General features: G+C 35.3%; 1 protein-coding gene across 3 annotated transcripts in view; it reads left to right on the top strand.

Annotated features, from left to right (window-relative positions):
* DOCK4 (dedicator of cytokinesis 4) overlaps nucleotides 1–20600 on the top strand; it is a 235556-nt gene that overhangs the window by 182674 nt on the left and 32282 nt on the right. For 2 of the 3 annotated variants that reach the window (XM_083859833.1, XM_083859831.1), the window contains 7 exons: nucleotides 5969–6044; nucleotides 7575–7675; nucleotides 8287–8345; nucleotides 10466–10614; nucleotides 12199–12284; nucleotides 17683–17778; nucleotides 18965–19025. In XM_083859833.1, the coding sequence (XP_083715959.1) occupies nucleotides 5969–6044; nucleotides 7575–7675; nucleotides 8287–8345; nucleotides 10466–10614; nucleotides 12199–12284; nucleotides 17683–17778; nucleotides 18965–19025 (628 nt within the window). Of the gene's footprint in view, nucleotides 1–5968; nucleotides 6045–7574; nucleotides 7676–8286; nucleotides 8346–10465; nucleotides 10615–12198; nucleotides 12285–17489; nucleotides 17517–17682; nucleotides 17779–18964; nucleotides 19026–20600 lie in introns of all 3 variants that reach the window. The other variant, XM_083859832.1, reaches the window with a different exon arrangement.

The raw sequence follows: 20600 nt of genomic DNA, 5'->3' as shown, positions 1-20600 counted from the left end.
ACAGAGAGAAGTGAGCTGTTCTTCCTGAGCTTCACTTCATCAGCACTTCTAGGGATCTGAGACTCTTCAGAACTGTTAGCCAAACTTCTTGAACTCTCTTCTCATTCATGTCTAAAAGAAAAACCTAGAAGGTCTAGCCCATCTTTTTTAAGAGCAGAATTAAGTGATCCAATAATAGTCTGGGTATTTTCAAACTTCTGCTTTCCAGGAATAAACCAAGTGCTGTATTTCCTATATCCCATGACCACCTTCTGATCTGTGTGGCCTTTCACTCGTGAGAGTAGCTCACCTGAAGGCAGTGTGTGTGTCTTGGGAGCCTCACCCATTGCTGCAGCCACATCAACAACAGCACTGGTTTTCTCTCCCTGTCCCTAGAGTGAAATAAGCATTCAAAATGTCTGGTCTTTACAGGAAGAGAGATTTAGCTTGTCTGAGCCTAGGGAAGAAATAAGTCTTAGCAAGGATATAATCAAGGAATAAGCTTTTCCTGAGGGAGAAGTTACTTTTTTTTTTCCCCTCTTACTTATGTATGCAGAACTAGAATTACCTGAAATATTTCTAAGTCTTAAAATGCCATAATTCTTACAATATACAACACTTACATATAAAAATATCACTGCCCTCTGGCTCCTAGGTTTTTGTTTTTTTTCTTTCTAGTTGCAATATTTTCAGTAATTATGTAGCATCTGATCCTTGGATGCTGTCTGGGAAATTAAAAAGAAAAACCCACCAAAACCAGAAGATACTAAGAGCTCAAGAATCTGTAACTGTCCAGAAACAAAGATGTTTCATGTATGATCTGTAGTTCGTACACATATATGATCTGTACTTCTGAATGTTCTGATGCCCAATGTACAAAAGTATTAATGGCTAGCATTATAAACTGCCAATTGACTTCTAAAATTTGAGAAATAAAGTAGCATTTAAAAAGACAAACTTGGCACTAAAGCAGAGAAATAGATTTTTTGAATTGTGTTCTGTAATGGAAAGAGAACATGCAAAAACATCCTTAGCTTTTAACAGTTGAGCAAAGAGACAGAAATAACTCTGTTTAAAGCTTCATAGCTGTGTAATATCTGAGCTAATCAGCATGCATGTAGGAAAACAAAATGATTACTTATGGTCATTTAATATTTCTAACGTGGATGTTACTACTGAGTGACAAATATGACTTTATGTTTACTATGGAAAATACAATTTTAAATTCTTTCATTCTCAGAGCAGACTTTCTTTCTACATCAACTAGATAATATCTAACTTCTATTTGTAACTGCAGAGGAGCAGCACATAATAGAGGAAGATGTTTGAATCAGTTGCCTAGCACCAGAGGGAAATACTAAATTTTATAGCAAAATATGCCTGACTAAAATCGAAGCTTCTGGAGAAGACCTTCACAGTTTCAACTGGAAAGCACTGTGTAATGGTCACTGGCTTCAGTTACCTTAAGGTTAGGAAAAGAATGACTTGTCTAATACTTTAATTGCCTGGCATCTTTTGAGAGCAGTTAATAGACTCAGCTGAACTTCAGGTATGTCATGTTATTAACAGCTGAGGAGGGACTTGGAGAGCAAAGGAGTTTCAATGACTTGCTGAGCAAATCTTTGATATTCATAGCCTACTATGCCTATGTATTATTGAACAAAGAACTAATTTTCTGCTGCTCTTGGTATGCAGGAAGCTTTAATTTTCAAGATCTCTGTGTAATTAACTATGTATATCCTTTCACCATTCTGCTTAATGGTAGAGATGCTACGTCATCCTCAATTTCAATACTGTAAGCACACAAAATAGATGTACAAATAGTATTATTTATAGTAAAATAATTGATCTGTAAAGTAAGATTTACATAATATGTTGCTTAAACTGAAATTTCAAATGTATCTACTGGCAGTTGGGCATAAGGACTTTAAGCAGTTCTCCTTTTGGTTATCCAATTCAATAATGGCTGAAATACATTATTATTTTCATTACTACTATTATTATTATAAAAGTAACTGAAATGTAATACACAGTAAGGGATAACATCAAATCATCATTAATGCCATCATTATGGCTGCTCTGAAGAATCCTGTTAGCTCCCATGGTGTGGGAGTCTGAGACTCCTACAATGAACAAAAATTCCTGCTTTTATGTAATACATAGTGTTGCTAACAACATTTCTGCTTTTATGTAATACAAAATGTTGCTAGCAACTGAACCTGGCATTCAATCCTTCACAAAAAAACACATATACATAGGCATGCCTGTATAAATAAGCTCATAAACATATAACAATAGATACATACACATACATGATTCAGGGGGTTATTTCATTTCCTTGTGAAATATGAAAGTTGGTTTTTTTTGTTTTAATACCTCTGTGTTTGGGATTATTTCACTCTGAAATAGCAGAGAATGGAATGAGAAACTAATGTTATACATTTGTCCTATATCAGCATAGAAAAAGAAAGCTTTCATTTTCTGCCACTGGCTGCCCAGGCAAAAGCCAAGTTGCCAGAGCATACCTAGTCAGTAAACAGTTGTTGAACTTCTGGATTTTTCAAACAGCTTATTGCAGAAAGGTTTGCTCTGAAAATTTTATGGAAAAACCATTCCATCAACAATGGCCTTACCAGACATTGGGTTAGCATACTATGTATAAGTCCAGAATAACTTCGTAGCTAAAAGCAGAGGGTTTTCTCCTGTAAAACAGGTATTCTGAACAAATATGTGGCAGGTGGTAAGAGGAAGAAAAGCAAGTCTTGTCACAAACTCAGTAGTTTATAGTTTGATGCTCAGATGGATTTCAAATGAATGTTGTTGTTTGGAAATCACTGGCTGGGAATCAACTTGGAAGCTGAGTACTGTACTGAATCCGGCAGCTGTCCTCTGGCTGCTGCCTCTGCGTTCTTCATTTTTGCTTTTTTTGTATATGAGCATCCCCAACTTGAGCTTGTTTTCTGTTCTACCTGATTTTAGATTGTTGTAGATTCAGAAGAACAGGTTGTGGGTCAAAAACAATGTCTTCAACCTTATGTGTTGCATTTGGTGTTTTGAGGTTTTTTTTATCTACAACATACCCTCTCATGTTAGAGACCCACATTTTATAAACTAATCCATATCATAGCTTTGGCTTCCCAAATAAATGAAACCTGAGCTAAGTTCTCTATAGGAAGAAATTATTGCGTTGCAATTATTCTGTTATCTCAGGAAAATTCTTCAAAAAATATTCTAAAAGTTGCATTTAAGATGTCTTTTTTATTCACCTCATAAGAATTAAAACAGATCTTTCGAGTTTCACTTGCCATGGAAGAATGTCGCAAGAAAGGAATTGTCTCAATAAATAGAACTATGTAATGTAAACTTGGCAGTATGGTTATAGGTCTTGTGGAATTTTCTCTTGAGTACAATTTTTAGGGATTTGTTACTTTGGACTTGGGGGAAAATTTCATACAGCAATAATTCTGATAAAGTGACTTATTCCACCAGAATGTCTTCCTGAAATATACAAACCATTTCCATTTTGTGAAGCATATGGACCTTAAATTAAATCATGCACAACAAGAATGACAGGGCCCTGTTCTTATCCACACCTTGATTACTTTGCTTATACTGAATTTTACTAATGTTTCACTTTGTGTTCCATGCTGCAGTAGAGAGTGCTGTACACAGGCTGTAACTCTCCATTGGTGAAAAAGTGGGGTCAACTTAAGAGTGAGTGCTAAGCATGGAACACTACTTGGATAGAAAATTTACAGTGTAATCCTTGAGAAAATAATATGTATGAAAATACACTTGAGCAATTGGAATATGAATAAATGAAACTTGAGACTTAAGAACTGTTCTAAAAACAGTCTCAGAACTGGCTGTTCTGAGTGTTCAGGCATATCAAACAAGGAGGTAAAGTTTGGCAGGGACTGTAATTTTAAAAGTAGGAGGATGGAAGCAACCAGTTGAACTACTAATATGTTAAATTATTGTCTTGGTTTGGCAAGACAGGTATCTGCCAGGGAAAGTTGGGGTTTCCCTTGGAATAAGAGAATGTAAGCTCCTCCCCCTTTCCAAATTATTATAAATTTGCAATTAAAGGCTTTTCAGGCAAAGATTTGGGAATAGGAATAACAGTTTCTTTACTAGAAATATTAAGAATACAAATGTAGTACTACAAAAAACAAGCAAACAAAGCAAACAGAAAGTCCTAGAAGCCCTGCCAGAGTCAGAAATACAACCTGACACCCTGTTGTTCAGGGTGTTAGAAACAGTCCAAATAAATTCTCCTGGAGTGGCAGATGTTGGTCTGTTGGAGTAGAGATGGTCCAGTAAAAAAAAGGTCCATTAATGATGAGATGGGTCCAGTCTCCCTCTGGGAATCCAGTGGGAACACTGGATATCTGGTGTTCCTACGTCTCAGTTTTTATCCAGATAGGTAAGAATGGTTTGGCTCTGCCCGCTGGGTAGGGCATCTCAAGTGGGATGATGTAATATGTCATGTCATTGGTGAACCTTAATGGCCCATTACCAGAAGATATCCCCCTGCAGGGATGATGAGTGGTGGAAGAGATAAAGAACACAGCTCCGCCTGGTTTTAACAGCTGGCCCATTACCTGAAGGCACCTGCCCCCTCCCCCCTGGAGTTACAAGAGTTAAAGAAAAAACATCTCCCCAACTTCTTTCAACAGATGAAATAGAATACATTTTTTTTGTTACATAACCCAAAACAATTATACATAGCCATTTTATATTTATAAACATGAAAACTGTCAAAAGTGCTAGAAGAAAAATATAGTTTATTTCCTAGGTAGGTTGGCTAATATTAAATTCTCCAGTGTTGTAAAAATGAAAAATATTGTAACCTTGAAATATATATAATGCTGTTATTCTATTTAACTTTTTTTGTCTTGACTGCATTGCAAAAAATAGTAAAAAAAAATGAAGTCCAAAATATACAAAGGGAAACATATTTTAACATTGTAACACATGCAGTTCAAGAACTATGTTCAAAGAAGAACTAAATGTATTAATAATAGATGGTAATTAAATGAAATTTGTAGATGTAACCTTTTTCTCAGAAGATCTTTAAGCAGTTGATTGTTGTAAAATACATAACAGCAAAAAGATCATTCTGTGTTTATCTTTTTTTCTCTCTATAAGTATTCACTTCTGACGATTTTCAAAGAGAATTTAATGTTTTATATGGATTTTTAGTTTGACTAAATATGCTGGCAGACAAGAGTGCTGCAGAGATTAGTTTAAGATTTGAACCACTGAAATTAGGTGTATTTAAATAATCTCAAAGAATGTTCCATTTCTGTAGATTACCAAAGCTGGTTGCTACAATAAACAAAGCCATCATTGACCTTTAGTGACAACCACTGTGAAAGTATCTTGGTCATATATATTCGTTTAGGATAGATTATTATAATTCAGGCAGATGTAAATGTAGGGTAATGTATGACTTTATACAATATACAGCATAGACATCTTTAGAAGCAGATCCTTCTCACAGAGCTCACGAAATTTTCCATTTATCTGTTGTAATTAAAAAGATTTTTCGTCCATATGGGGTGTCAATGTTGAAAATTGACATTTACTAGATATTTTATATTTTTAATCTATATGCACACATTTTCAATGCCAAGAAAGCTGAAAACAAATTGTACAACTGTGTATATTAATACTATTAAGACAAGGTGTGTAATTAATCTGAAATCATAATTATTTTCAGAACAAAGTTTACGCTTGGTCTTGATCAAAAATATTTGTCTATATAGAATGTCTGTTTTCAGTGCACATTCTTACAGCACACCTTATTATTTTAATGGGATTTTTTTCTGTCAACAGGGGCTGTTACGTATGTTGAAAATGTAGTATTTAATGCCACCAGATATGCTACATCTGTTTCTTCACTGGAAAACTGTTAGTCTTTGAGCATTAAATATGAATTTCCACTTAATGAAAACTCCTGTCTTTTTCATTCTTTTCTTCCCAGTGTGATCATTACTACAGTCTTGTACCTTTCGGATGCCCTTCGTAAAAACTTCTTAAATGAAAACTTTGATTACAAGGTAGAGTAAATGATAGATGCAATAGCTGCTACATCATCCTGTGGCTTGATGATTATTAAACTTAGCTCCAGCATCTAAGTAACTAGAATATGTACTAAATCAGCAATTTCAAGTGCTCAGAGACCTTTATTTCTTAAATACAGGACTATCTTAAAAGTGAGTGCTGTGAGGTATTTTTAATTTCATCTTATTTTTCCTTTTGTTATTTGAGCCTCTTTGTTAGACTACTTATTTAGGATTTTTGCATAGCAATTTTTTTGGGTAATGAAAACTAATAAAATTATTTAGCTGGGTTTTTTAGTTATTACGGAAAGAAAAAGTATTTCATTTTTTTAATCTATGCAAATTTATATAAAACGCAGATTTATATTTTTGTAATTTCTCTCAGACCAATTAACATGCTGCATAATTTAAATTAGAAAATTATGACACTTCATGGTGAATGTAGTTAAAGATGTTAGTGCGCACCTCATACAGTGAGATACTGCATGTATAATAAACTGTGAATTACAGATTATGCTTTTAGGATTCAGATGAGAAGATCTAGGAATGTGTCTGAAAAGACACATTTCCATGGAAACAAACCTGAATGAAAATTCTGTCCAACCAAGAGATGTTAGTCCAACTGCTGCATCATGAAAAGTGCAGAATCTCCTTCCTAGAGAAGAGTGAGCTCTTGTTGACTTCCAACAGGGTTATGGATGCTTCTCTGAAAATCCAGACTCCTGTTACATAGATTGGCAGGAATACAGGTTTAGCTATTCTTTATGTATTTATGTAAGTTCAGAGGCTAAAACTGATAAAAGAATTTCCTGTAGACAAGGCCTCTATGTTCCTTAAACTTGATTAGCAATGTTATTGCTGTCCTGCTGAACTGTGGGGTCTGGAATAGGGCTCCCTCTACACTTCAGTCATGGAGCATCCATAACTGGGTTATAGTATTTAGTATTCCGCTTTAATTTTATCTCTAAGTCTTCTAAGTACAATATTCAACATCTAATTCATAAAGCATGAGCACAAAACATATTTGCAATATCGTAACAAAATCTGGCTTTTGTTTTGTCCAGTGAAGGAAAACTCACTGCAGCAAGTGAGACTTGCAAATAGTATTATAAAGTGTGATGGACAGAGAATGTCAGTCCTGTTCTGTGATAGCTTTTGAGGTGTCAGAATTTTTTGGGTTTTGGACTTGAGGCCATAACTTTTGTAGTTTTCAATTTAAATGTACCCAAATGAAAGTTTCCAAAAGTAAGGCTTTTTGAGTTGGAGGGATGAAAAAACCCAGTTTGTAACTTCGAAACTTTTACATTTTGAGATGTAGGATATGTAAATAGATGAATTTCTGCTGAACATCTTGGGGTTGGTGAAGAACTTGTTTCGTGTCAAAGAAATTTAGTCAAAAGCAGTTTGAGTAATTTATTAGTTGAGACTGAAACAAGGGCTGTGATTTGAAATTTTGCATCTTGAGTGCAAAATCTCATAAATTGTACTGAGAAAATGAAATAACCACATGCCATATGCTTATTGTAGATATGGGATTCCTACTTTTTTCTTGCTGTCATTTTTATAAACCAGTTATGTCTGCAACTGGAGATGTTCACACCTTCCAAGAAGAAAAAAGTCTTAGAAAAGTAAGTGTTGCTATCAGCTTGTAGAAAACTGTAAGAGATTTCAAATTTCTCAAAATGCAGGACATTGGAGGTTGCAAAAGGACCTACTAAAAAAAAAACATAACAGTATGTCCACTGACTAGAACAAGAGTTGGCTCTGGCCCTTTGTACAGGTCTTCAGAGCCAATAACCTTCAAATGAGTACCTGAACTGGTTCAGACACTGGGAGCAGAACAGCCATTCGTTGCCAGTGAATGTGTAAATCAACTCACACTTGTTCAGGTGTTTCTGCCTGTATGAATTCATTGTATTTTTTTAAGCTGGAGGAAAAGTATTTGTTGTCAGAGAGAGAACTGGAGCATGTTATGGCAAAAAATTAGGTTTTGCTTTGCAGTGTGTTACTGATGTGTAGCATTTTGACAATTTTACGAATAAACCTGGGTTTAGGAATCCAGTTTTAGCTGAGTACAATCAAAAGAGCAAAAAAATGTGGGAGAAACCAGCACTTCCAAAGTTGTTTTTTGTGGACTACAAATGAGACATTTAATTTAATAATGTCACAGAATGGCGTATAAACTTGATTTTCTTAAATTATCTTTCACTTTCTTGCTTTATTTTTTAATACACTGCAGATATGGTGACATGAGGGTAACAATGGGATGTGAAATCTTCAGTATGTGGCAAAATTTAGGTAAGTGATTAAACACATCATCAGTAACTCATAAAATGAAAGCCAGTTATTAGTTCTTTGCCTATTATATATACTTCCCAGTGATAGACAAGTTGTTGATAATTATGTTCAAGACATGAAGTCTTGATTCAAGTTTAGGAAAGTTTGTTGTCTGTAGTTCCCTTCTTTATAGCTAAAGTCAACTTTCTATGCCTTGTTACAGTAGCTGACCCATCCATATTTCTTCACAGAGAACTGAGAGAATGCCATCAAAGAAAATTAAGAAAGAAAGTACTACTCCCTTTGGGCAGAATTATTATGCCTTAAAATATACTTATGTTCTTATTTTTAGTCTCGTTGTCAAATAGTTTAAGGACAAGACATATCTTAATTCTGAAGCTCTCCTGATATCCTGGATTTGCATCATGTCTTCACTGAAGTCTTAGTTGCACTAAAATATAAAGGCACAAACAAGTTAATGACTAATGTATAAACGAGACATTGGACAACATGGAAAAAATACGTACTTGAATATAAACTTAGGAACATGTTTATATTTTTAAACAATAATTGTGCAAACTGCTTGAAATTATGAATGTCAGAGAAATGCAACTGAATGTTGTTTGGAGAAAAAATAAAAAGTGAGTAGAATATTTGGGCACTATGGTTTTTATCTTTGTATTTCAGGTATTCAATATTCACTTCATCAGAGGGCTTATTAAAGATAAAGCAAATATCATCAGTAATTTCTGAGATACTGTAATTTCAGTTCTATCGATCTTTCCCCCGTCAAGTAGTTGCAAAAAACTGGTCTTTCAGCTCAGCCTGTACTAGAGAGACATACTCAAAATAAGAAATATTTTCTTATTAATCTCTTGTTAACATCTGATAAGTAGCATATTTTACTTACTTACAATATTTAGTATTGCTGATTCACTACGACATCCCTCTACATTACATGCATACATTGTGGATGTTTCAGAACTGGTATACTAAGGATACACTCCCAGGTCCCATCTCTTTCCTGCACGTACATCTTAGTGTGCATCACCTCCCCACTCATGTTGGTCTCTGCTGAATGGAACCTTGGAATGCAGGCAAATTATGCCTTTCAGTAGGGGTGAGTTTTGTGGGACACAATGGAGCTCATCTGGTGATATATCCAACTAAATGCTAGGATATTTATTTTGATTGGTGTTATGCTAGTTAGCATTTTACAATTCTTGGAGCAGTAAGAGTCATTATATCATAAGCCTTGATCCTTGTACAGTGACTTTCCTTCCATAGTATTCTAGGATGTTTCTAGAAAAGGCAGTTCTTGTTCTCCTTTGCACAAACTCAGGCACTGAGCAGCGCAGCAAGCAGGGGCAAATGCCCACTGGAATATCCAGAGGTAGGCTGGACGTAAGTTAATTCCTAGCTAGGAAAACCAATGCATCCTGATTCATAATCCTTTAATTTGGAGTATATCAGAAGTCTTACTTGTGGAAAACTGAAGCTAAATGGTCAGTGTTTACTGTATGCCATTTCTGCTGTTTCTAGCTTTTCTGACAAGAACTTAGTTTTTTTGAAGTGGAATGTGGTGAGGTAATAGATGTTTTAGAACTGATTTTAAAGCAAGTTGTTTTGAGAACAGCTCTGTCATATTTTCATTTTCCTGCAATTGAAACACATATTTCCATTTCTATACTTGCAAAACTAAAGACAACAGGTAAAAATCAAAGTACTTACCTTTTTTTGATGAGCACAGAATATCAGACAATTACCATTTTGTAAACACAAGGATGTAGAGCTCAGAAACCAAATTATTGGTGAAATATGAATGAAATGCAGAGAGAGTTCTTTGTCTTTCTTTGTTCTCTCACTGGAGGATTAACTTTGGATACAGCTAACCCACTGTCACTTCTGAACTCAGTATTACATAATAAAATATGATAAATTATATTAGCCTTGAATTCTTCTTTTGTCTATAGCTTTCACTTTTTTTGCCTTATAACCCATGCTGTGATGGACATGTGATTAAAAAAAAAACATATAGACATTCAAGATGCTATTTTTGCATTCTTTGGTAGTATTTGGATTGCTTGATAACTCAGAGGACACCCAATTCACTTTCAAGTTTATGTTCATTTGCATTTTAGGGGATCACAAGCTTCACTTTATTCCAGCATTGATTGGCCCTTTCCTGGAAGTGACCTTGATCCCTCAGCCAGACCTGAGGAATGTAATGATTCCTATTTTCCATGACATGATGGATTGGGAGCAAAGGCGAAGTGGCAACTTTAAACAGGTACTTTGTGTGAAGCTGTTTATAAAACAGGACTGAATAACAAGCACTTCAAGAGTCCTAATGGACTTGAACCTGGAGTTCCATTGGTGTTTCAAGGTAGAGAAGGTATCCACATCTCTGCCTGTTGGAGAGGGATTACAAAGGCTTCCTTTTTTTCTCTCTGAAATTAGAGATTTCAGAAATAGTAAGATTCTCCAGTTAATACTATCATGTTAGTTATGTGAGATGAGGAATAAAATCCATGGCCTGCTGAAGTGAAGAACAAACTTTGAGCTGTTTTCAACAAGGTTGTTGTGGTGGTTTTTCACCTCTGATTTACAGTGATACAGACTACTGGTTAGATAGGATTCAACCAGCTTCCCTTCTGGTTACTATGGAGAAAGATCAGATGTTCTTCAGTAAAGATCCAAACATTCTTGTTGCTCAAACACTTTTGTTAATGGGCTAGAAAGGAATGACCAAGAGTGCCATCTGCTCCCTCAGCTCCTACTCAGTTCTTTCAGACTGCCTGAAAACATTCTCAGTGCCCTCTGTCCTGCTGCTTCAAATTGAAGGAAAATAGAAGTATTTTAATTACTTGCAGGCAACCAGAATGTTTAGGGTGGGAGCTGCATTTAAAACGCAAACCAAACTACTAAAAACAGAGTAGTGCATGTGATGTAAGTAGGTAGCTTTTCACTATCAATATATAAGCTTATTGTTAAAAATTATAACAAAAATGTTAGCAAGTTAGAAGGCAGAAAATCCACTTGTTCTGCTTCTCTGTTTTTACAGCTTGGTTTTAAATATATATATTATAATAGATTTATTCTGTAATAAAATAATGACAACAGCTTGGTTTCTCCCCTAGATTTGTGATTGTTAATATATTACTGTTAAAAAGGAGGATTGAAATATAAATACACAGTGTAGCATCAGCTCTGCATTTTTTTGTAATCAATGCACTTAAAAACATGAATTGGAGGAATCATTAGCCATCAGATTTTCTTAACCACCATGTTTTTTTGATAGCTAATACGTAACTCCAGGAAATTTGCTTTCTAATGAAGTACACTGGTAGGTAAGAGTGTTGGGAGAGTCTGAGCTCCCAAGGATTCTAAACAGTGCAGATATTTATGTATATTAAATTATAAAGAATGGGGTGCAGGTCAGAAAAGATGATATTTTTACTTCAGTCTGAGAAAATAGCTTGTGCTTACAGCCTTGCAATGAGAATTCAGGCAATTTATTTGGGCTGTGTGCTTTTCCTCTGACTCCATAAATAGATAGCTGCCTTAGCAGCAGCAAATGCTACTCAGCCTGTAGTTTTTAAGTCACGTTGCTCAATTTAAATTAGCTCCCTCCCTCCCTCCAGAAAAAAAAAATCGGCGAAAAAACACCAAAAAAAAAAAAAAAAAAGAAAGCCCTACAAACCTCGGAATTATAACAGCTTCAAAGAGATGAAGTGGCTTATCACATGATTGACCAATAATTCTAAAATATGCATTTAGCAAAGTCCCTTACATAAAACCAGATCTTTCCTCTGTTTTCTGTAATCTCATTAAAGGAAAAAGGAGCTGTTTACGCCACATTTATATGTTGCAGGTGGAAGCAAAGCTGATTGACAAACTGGACAGCCTAATGTCAGAAGGTAAAGGTGATGAAACATACCGAGAACTCTTCAACAGTATGTGAGTAATATGTTTATCTTATAATTCCTTGAGTTCAGTTGGTTGTATCAGATGCTAATGTCATTGTAGGGAGATAATGCTTGAACCAGTTGTGATGCTCATTTTTTCTTTTTCTTTTTTTTTTTTTGTTTCCTTAAAATCTGAAGAATAAAATGTTTCATGGTGTTGTATAGGATCTGTAAAGTCTGGCAGTACTTCTTGCATGCAGCTATAATTGGAAAAGGCTAATTCTGTTATATCACAGAACATTCTCTTTCTCTACCTACTAATTTTAAAATCAGAAAAGCAGGAAATGCTTCATAATTGCATAGGGTGCAGGTAGAACTCAGATGGAGCACTTTGAAAACCAGGCATGACAATTCAACAAAAAGCATTTAATAAGGGATTTTCTTTGCTACAAACTTGTACTCCTCTTAGTAATGTCACTTGTTGATTTCTTGTTTGCTGTAAGCAATTGTGTTTATTCTGATAAAATTATTTCTTCAAATTTTTTTATCAATTACTAGCTAAGCTTTTAGTGTTTTTTAATAAATGACCTGTCACTTAATTCTAATAGGAAAAGTTAATGATAATGCTGAAGTCCATAAAGTTGTGCACAAATTTTTCCACTGACTGAACTGAATGATTGTCAGAGAGTACAGGTACAAAATAACTAACTGGACTCTGTCTCTGTTGTTCCTCAGAGCTCAATTCCACCAGAGTGAAAGATTTCACTTATTTCTGATGTGTTTGTTTTGGTAGAAGATGTATTGTTCCTCTTCAGGATTCCAAGCTGCTATGTTTTCTTCAGTTCTACTAAACACATGATTTTTTTCCCTGTTTATATGGCTTCTTAATCATTCTTTCTTCTTCAAGTATTATTTTTAGCTCTCTTGTCTTTGGTTTAAGAACAAAATTCAGGTCTTGGTGTCTGAAAACAGCAAACACCTAATAATTTGTAATTGTACCAAGTTAAAAAAATAGAGTTCCTAAATATTTATCATGTATAGAAGCAAAAGTGGGTAGAGAGATTAGGCAGAATAGTATGGAATTGAAAAAACAATAGCAAACAGCAGTACAGTATACTAAAGCAGAACTTTCCTGTAATTATTCATGACATTTTCATAATCTGAGTAAAGATAATAAAAGGTAACATATTTTCAATAGTACAGTACTATAGTATTCTAACTGTAAAATTAAATCATTAAAGGAAAAGCTCTAATTATAAAATGAAGCCTATGTAAAATAGACACATCAATGTGTCTATCACTGAAATAACTTAAAATTCTATAAGAAAGAATATTGGTATCAAATACAGTTCCTAATTTTTTATGATTTTGAGTTAGATTTCAGCTGGAGAATGTTAAACATGATACAGTGAAAAAATGCTGAGCCTTTTATAAATCTAAATGCCGAAAACATAGTCATGGTAATTTAAATTGCAAAATGTCTCACAGCATCAGTATACTTGTGGTTTCTATCATGGTATAACAGAAGTTAAAACTAAACTCTGGGAAATTTCAGAGTAAGTGCTCAAGTTCACTCCCAGCTAATGGAAAAGGTAGTGTTTATGATTAGGGTAGTTTTACTTTGATTGACTATATGCATTACCACCTCTCAAGAGGAGAGCCTGTAGAAGATACTAATCTAAAATGGAGGATGACATATTGTTCTAGGATATGTGAAGAAAAATGATGAAAATCAGATGGACAGTTTGGGGAGTTGACTGCAAGAGACAGAGTTGGCTAGCCTGAGATTTTGGGCGTGCTTTATTTCTTCCATGGGTAATTTAAACTAAGCAATATTAGGGTGTCTATACACAGTGCAAGCAAACAGACTTTTTTAGGCTGAAGTGGCAGAGATGTAGCAAGTACATGCATTTACAAATTTACAAAAACTGAAATAGTAATACAGTTTTGCAGCAAGCAATGGTTTCTTAGTCTTTAAGGAAAGAAAATGCTACAATATTACCTGATCTTTCTGAAGATTAGTCATGGTTCCTTTTGATAGGTATCACCGGGAACCAAGGGGATGCACACACCTCCTTTGAATACAGTCTAGGAACTGCAGTGGGTGTTACACTTTCAGGTTTTGTCATGCTGTTTATTTTGTCTGAATTGGAAAATGAATTTAAATCTCTTAACTCCCACATTAACTGCTTTTTTTTCAGAGACAATAACTACATCTTTCCTTTGAACATGTATTTTCAAGGATAAATTATGAGCATCTCTGGAGATAGCTAAAATATTATGTGCTTAGAATTTGCTGCCTACAATGGAATTATCTATATAAAATAAAAAGACAGGGAAAGTAGGAGGAAGGTGACTGCTGTTTCTTTTGAATCAGTGTCTTTCTAGGGACTGGAGTGTGACCATTCACTGATTAGCTCCTGATGTCATTTGAAGGAGCTGCAAAGCATGAAGTAGTGAACATTTTGTTATCATGAGAAACTAGATGTTGCAATTGCTATCCATTGTAATTATGGTATGAAAGCTGTTCTGATCTACATTTGCACTGTAATACTGCAATTGAATTCCTGAGTTAATTAGCACAGGGAAGAGAATGATTTTATTTTATTAAACAGTTGATGGTTAAAATAAAATCCTCAGAAGGTATATACAAGGTATATACTCAAGTAGGTCTTTCTTCTGAATCCAATGGATGCTGCCAGTTTATTACTTCTGTAGCTGTATTTCAGTTTAGCCTAAGACCAGCCATTTCAGATTTGGAAGTTAAGTGGCCACAAAACCTGGACTAATGAGTTCTGGCAATGAGGCTTCTCTTTGAAGAGATTGTAGCTGACATGCAGCTGAGTAGGCATTTATAACTGAGTTCTGCCTGTTTCTGGGTGATTTCTCCAACTATGAATCTATTATATTAAAAGTGATGGCTGCTACCTGTACTCTGCTGTCTTTGGTCATCTTAATTTCTTGTCCAAATGCATGACTGAATTCAGCACTGCCTAGTCCATTAGACTGTCTGGAGTGAGTCTTTTGAGAGCCTTTGTGACTCGTTCAGGGAACCTCTGGCTATAGTGAGGTCTTTTGGCTCCAAAAAAGGCATCCACATGTTTTAAGGCACCTCTAGGATTAGCTGCCCGTGAGCTAAAAGTCTGAATAATTCACTTACTACATGATTGAGCTAGCCTGGACATTGTTCTAAGCCTGCTGTTCATCCCTGGAGAACTCTGGTCCCCTGGATCACTATTCTCTTACTCTTGGGGTACCCAAGATTAAAAATAATTAAATACACCCCTTTTCCCCCCCACCAAACAAAACAAGGCAAACCATAATTGTTCATTACCAAACCATAATTGTGAGCTCAGCTGTTAGGCTATAGTAGCATGGATAGACAGAAACATTTTATAGTTTCCCTTTGTTGTTTAACCCCCTTAGTGCTTTGTACAAGATAGCCAAGCATCTTGGCTATGCTTTGGGATCTGTAAGAGCAGGGATTCAATTCTACCTAGATTTAGCCAGAATATATTTGAGTAGCTCTTTCATTCTGAGTGTTTGTTCTGTGCATTGGACTGGAAATGTGTGTGAGGGAGAGGGAGGCATGCATCAGAAAGCAAGTCTTAAATTTTTTCAACCAACCACATTGATGTCTGTTTGTATAAGTACTTTGAAAGTATCTCCTCAACTCATTATTAGAAATTGTGTGTTTTTACTGAATGTGCCAATGCAATTTTAAAGAAAATGCATAAGTCAAATGCAGATAAGAACCATCTGTTTTGAAAGAGAAGTCATACTTCTATTGTTTTTCTAGAGGAACTACAGTAATTATTTTGTTGAATCTAGGTTGAAATGTTGCTTTTTAACATAGGGTTAAAATGAAGTAGAAACAGAAAATCCCTGCAGTAATCAAGGTTTAATAATGTGACAAGCTCTACTTTTATTTCTTATTAGACACAAAAACTTCTATTAAAAGGAACATAAGGGGTTCAAAAGTGAATTAAGATAGCCTGTGTATTCTGTATGGAAAATAGAGGTGCCAGCTTAATGCTTCAGGATTTTCTGGTTGGGGATGGCCTTGTCATCTGACTGCTAGCAATGAAAGATAGCCAGCCTCTGATTGTGAGGGAATGCCGTCTGACAGCCTCCTTAAGAGATGCAGTGAGTTTAACATTCATATAAGGGTGCAGAATGAAGATCAGTATTTCCTCCTCAGTTCCAGCAGAGCACAGCTTCATTTAGGTCAAATTTGCTTGGAGAAATGCATCTGTGACATCCCTGAGCCTGTAAGGAGCAGAGCTGAAGTGTATAGCTAAGTGCAGTTGGCATGTGGGAGTTCCTGAGTGCTGGTATAAGTTTGAAATTTGGATGTAGGAGTTTTTAGGGACTGAGCATGCTCAGGGTAGATGAGGGTCAGTGGCACTGACAGCTTGCCCACTGCAGACAAGAAGATTCAGACAATGCTATTAACAACTCTCTAAAAGCTCTAAGGACATGGATGTGGGAATTTTCAGAGGCTTCTAAATAAACCATAACTGAGTGCATTTTCATGGAGACTGCTGAAATATCTCCTTGGGCATGTCATCCACCTGAGCTCCTGAACCACGGCATAAAAGTAACACGGCTCTGTAGATAAATATTTCCTTGCTCATTCTTATAGAGAAAATGTGGGAAATTCATGCCTAAATTATAAATATTTGATAAACTTAAGCAATGAAAAACAATTTCTGCCTGTAGCAGAATTATATAAAGAATAATAACAATAAAGAAAATTATATTAAGTATAGTTTTACTGACAGCTCCACTTACATTACCATTTTGAAATCTGTCCACTTCAATGTGTAATCTGCATTTGCATTGGCACAACTGTTTTTAATAAAATAATCTTATGGCACTTTAAGCTAATGAAATTGTACATGTGCATGGTATGTTCTCAGAAATATTAAGTGAAGAGAGGGAATCATCTTGTTAAAATCCCTCCTCTATTCCTAAATTTCATGCATACTGAGATATTAGAGAAGAGAAAAGAAAAGAAAGAATCTTTTTTAAAAATTGAGAAGATATATTGAGCTGATGAATATTCTTTTCTAGGAACACCTTTTAATTCCACATTTTCTGACATATCAGCATGAAGTGAATATATAAATTTTATGGAAGAGTTGTGTTAAGTCTTTGGGATATTAATGTATTCTGAAAACTAGGTATTTGATATATTTTTACCTGATGCAGCTAATACAAAAATCGTTTGTTTTGTCAATGCTTCCTGGATTAGAATTCCACTTTTTGGTCCTTATCCTAGGTAAGACATTGTTTGCAAACGGTGCTTCTTGGGAGGGTATTTGTAAAAGAAAATCTATCTATCAAAGATGTTGCTAAGGTGTTAAGGTACTGGTAAAAGCAGAGAAGTTGTCATAGTAACAGTTAAAAATAAACAGTGACATTTTTGTGGCTTTTTTTTTTTTCAGTCTGCTGAAGAAAATTGAGCGGGAAACATGGAGGGAAAGTGGCGTTTCATTAATTGCCACTGTGACTCGCCTCATGGAGAGGCTCCTGGACTACAGGTGAGCGATTATCACAATTTAGAGGTAGGGTTGTCATGTTTGAAATATTAGGAAACAAATACAATTATCTTGCTCAAACTGTGATACATCAGCTGTAAGTGCTCAGGATCTCTGACAGCAGCTGCTTCGTCAACAAGAAAATGCAACTGGCAAGATGAAAACAAACAAGTAGACTCCTCATGGTATAAAAAATCCAGTGGCATGCTTGAGTTTCCTGTCAGGGAATGTAGTAACTTTTAGCAGTAGGTTGGTGACTCAAGTCTGTCTGAAGACACAGATCTCAGTACTAATCACCTGACAGTTGTTTTACACAATATGTAAAATTCTTATCACTATGTCAATCATGCTTAGTTGCAGTGTCAGCTGGCACAGTAAGTATGTATACAAAGACATGATCTCTGGGTGAACACCTCACATCTGACTGTACCACATAATCAAAGGAGAAATAAGAGGCATGTACTCTCTTTCAGGAATGTGAGACTAAAAGCAATTTTCTGTCAATTGTGAGCCCATGTAGAGGCTTCATGTTTCAGCTTAGTCCTCCTTATTGACACCAACTGTAGGACTTTCTAGAGCTTAAGTGTAAGGTTTTCTCCCTGATTCCCATAGGGACACATGGTGAGACCTAGTACTGCACTTGCTGTCATCACTGATAGTTTGAAAGAAAAGCTATTTCATCAGTAAAGAGACTGATCTCTTAATTTCTAGAAGCATGGCACTGCTATTTCTCTTCATGGATCAGCTGGATTGCAACCTCTAGCACTCCCAATCTTTCAAAACAGTGGTGTGCTGTTATGAGAATATTTGGGGCAATTGTTCAGCTCATGTATGCAAGAACGCTTTAACGTTATGCTAAATTTCTTCTAGTGACTACGTGGTGATGTCTGCCTGTTTTTCTTTTGTCTCAGCATGGTTATGCTGGCTACTTTTTTTTCCTATGTGATTAAAAAAAAGGTCACATAGTAATGACAAAGCCAGAAAGAAAACATTAACTTTCTTGACAATGGAGGTATTCAATGTACTACAAAAGGAGGCATGAAATTTCTTAGCTACTTGGGTCACCTGTTCACCCAAATGCCATCATTTCAGTCAGCTTGCCAAGTCAAATATGTCTGTTTTCTGAGGTGTGCTTCACTGTAAGAGGATAAACAGCATTCCTTTTGACTTTCATTACTTTCTGCTTTAGGGACTGCATGAAAATGGGAGAAGTGGATGGCAAAAAGATTGGCTGCACTGTTAGCCTTTTGGTTTGTATACTTTCTCTTTCCCTTTTTGATTTCAGTTGAGCATTTTCTACTATATAGATATACATTTGAATAGGACATACTTTGCTTCTTGTTGTTGCAATTTGAGTGGAATTTGACAGAGTAATACAACACTTGGGATCACTGATTACTCTTTCCAGGCTGAGATCGATACAGTAGGGAGTTAGTCTTCCTTGACATTTCATAGCTTGATTCTGAAAGGTCTCCAAGACTGCTTTATTCAGTTTAAAGTCCCTTCCCACTGGATAAACTTCAGCAAAGAACTTTCCAAGTTTAATTAGTCTCTGAGTTTGTAGAAACAAACATGCCTTTCCTCCTCTCCCAAGCCCAACAAAACTTGTTTTCTCTTGATTTCTCTTGTTTCTTTTCTTCCCCAATAACTGATGCAAGTTGGCTCTTATAGCCTATAATATGGGATATCTTGTGAATACTGCAGGCTGACTATTCTCTCCCTAGCAGAAGATACAGAAATGCTGCTCGAGACCTCCTGTTGTCATGCTATCACCATTACCACAAACCAACAGTCCTAAACCATAGTATGAAAAATATGTCATTTTTGTTTACAAGATGCATTTTGATTCTAGGCCAGTTTCCGCTGATGAGTTTGTTGACTTCTGTTAACCTTGGAAAGCTTCCGTTTTCATGGTTAATCTTTTGAAAAGCAGTATTTTTAGCCAGAGGGAAAAAAACCAAAACAAGCTGACTTGTAATTCTGCATTTTTGACGTCAGTGAAACAATTTGGTATCACTTCTAAGTAGCACTTATACATAAGAGAACAAAGGATTTCTTCAGTAGGAAAATAGTGCTCTAAATAGGGATGATATTTACTATCGTACTTTATGGCTATGAAGCCATAAAGCAGCTGGCTTGCTGTCAAAATATCTAGCTTTATCTGAATTCTATAAAGCACCTGGATTATTTTCATCCCTAAGGAGTTTTTAATCTATTATTAGCAAATCATCCAAGATTTGTACAAAAAGAAAGTTAAAATATTTTAAATTCCCAAAACACCATATTTCTTTTTAATGGGATTTTCAGTGACTCATACAGGCTAAGGTGGTTTTCATATCCTAATAATTTTCAAAGAAATTTTTAATATTCTTGCACAACAGAAAGACAACTAATGTTAATGTTTCTCAAATCAGTTAAAAAATATTTTTTATAAAGTTTTTAATTTTATGTTTTCATAGTGTTCCTCCCACCTTTTTCCTTGATAATAACTCAATTTAGGAAACAATGGCACAGAATGTGAATACGGTACATTTGGAGAAAAACTGCTTAGAGTTCAAAATAGCAATTTAAATAATAGAACAGAAATTGTTAATTTCTAATGAGAACCAGTACTTAGATCTTGTAGCCTGAAAATTTTTATTAACCAGAGCAGATTATCCTGAACATGGAGTATGTCTACTAGCAGGAGGACTTCAGCTGCATGTCCATTTTGAATGTGGCATTACTTGTGAATAGTGCTGTAGGTTTGTGCTCCTCTTCCTGTAACTTTTTCATACCTTGTTTTAGGGCTTGTAAACAGATAAAGAATGTTTCAAAAATCTATG

This window comes from Zosterops lateralis, assembly GCF_965231275.1.
Source record: "Zosterops lateralis genome assembly, chromosome: 4".
Lineage (NCBI taxonomy): Eukaryota > Metazoa > Chordata > Aves > Passeriformes > Zosteropidae > Zosterops > Zosterops lateralis.
The sequence above is the reverse complement of the archived record's forward strand: the minus strand, read 5'-3'. Positions and strand labels throughout refer to the sequence as shown.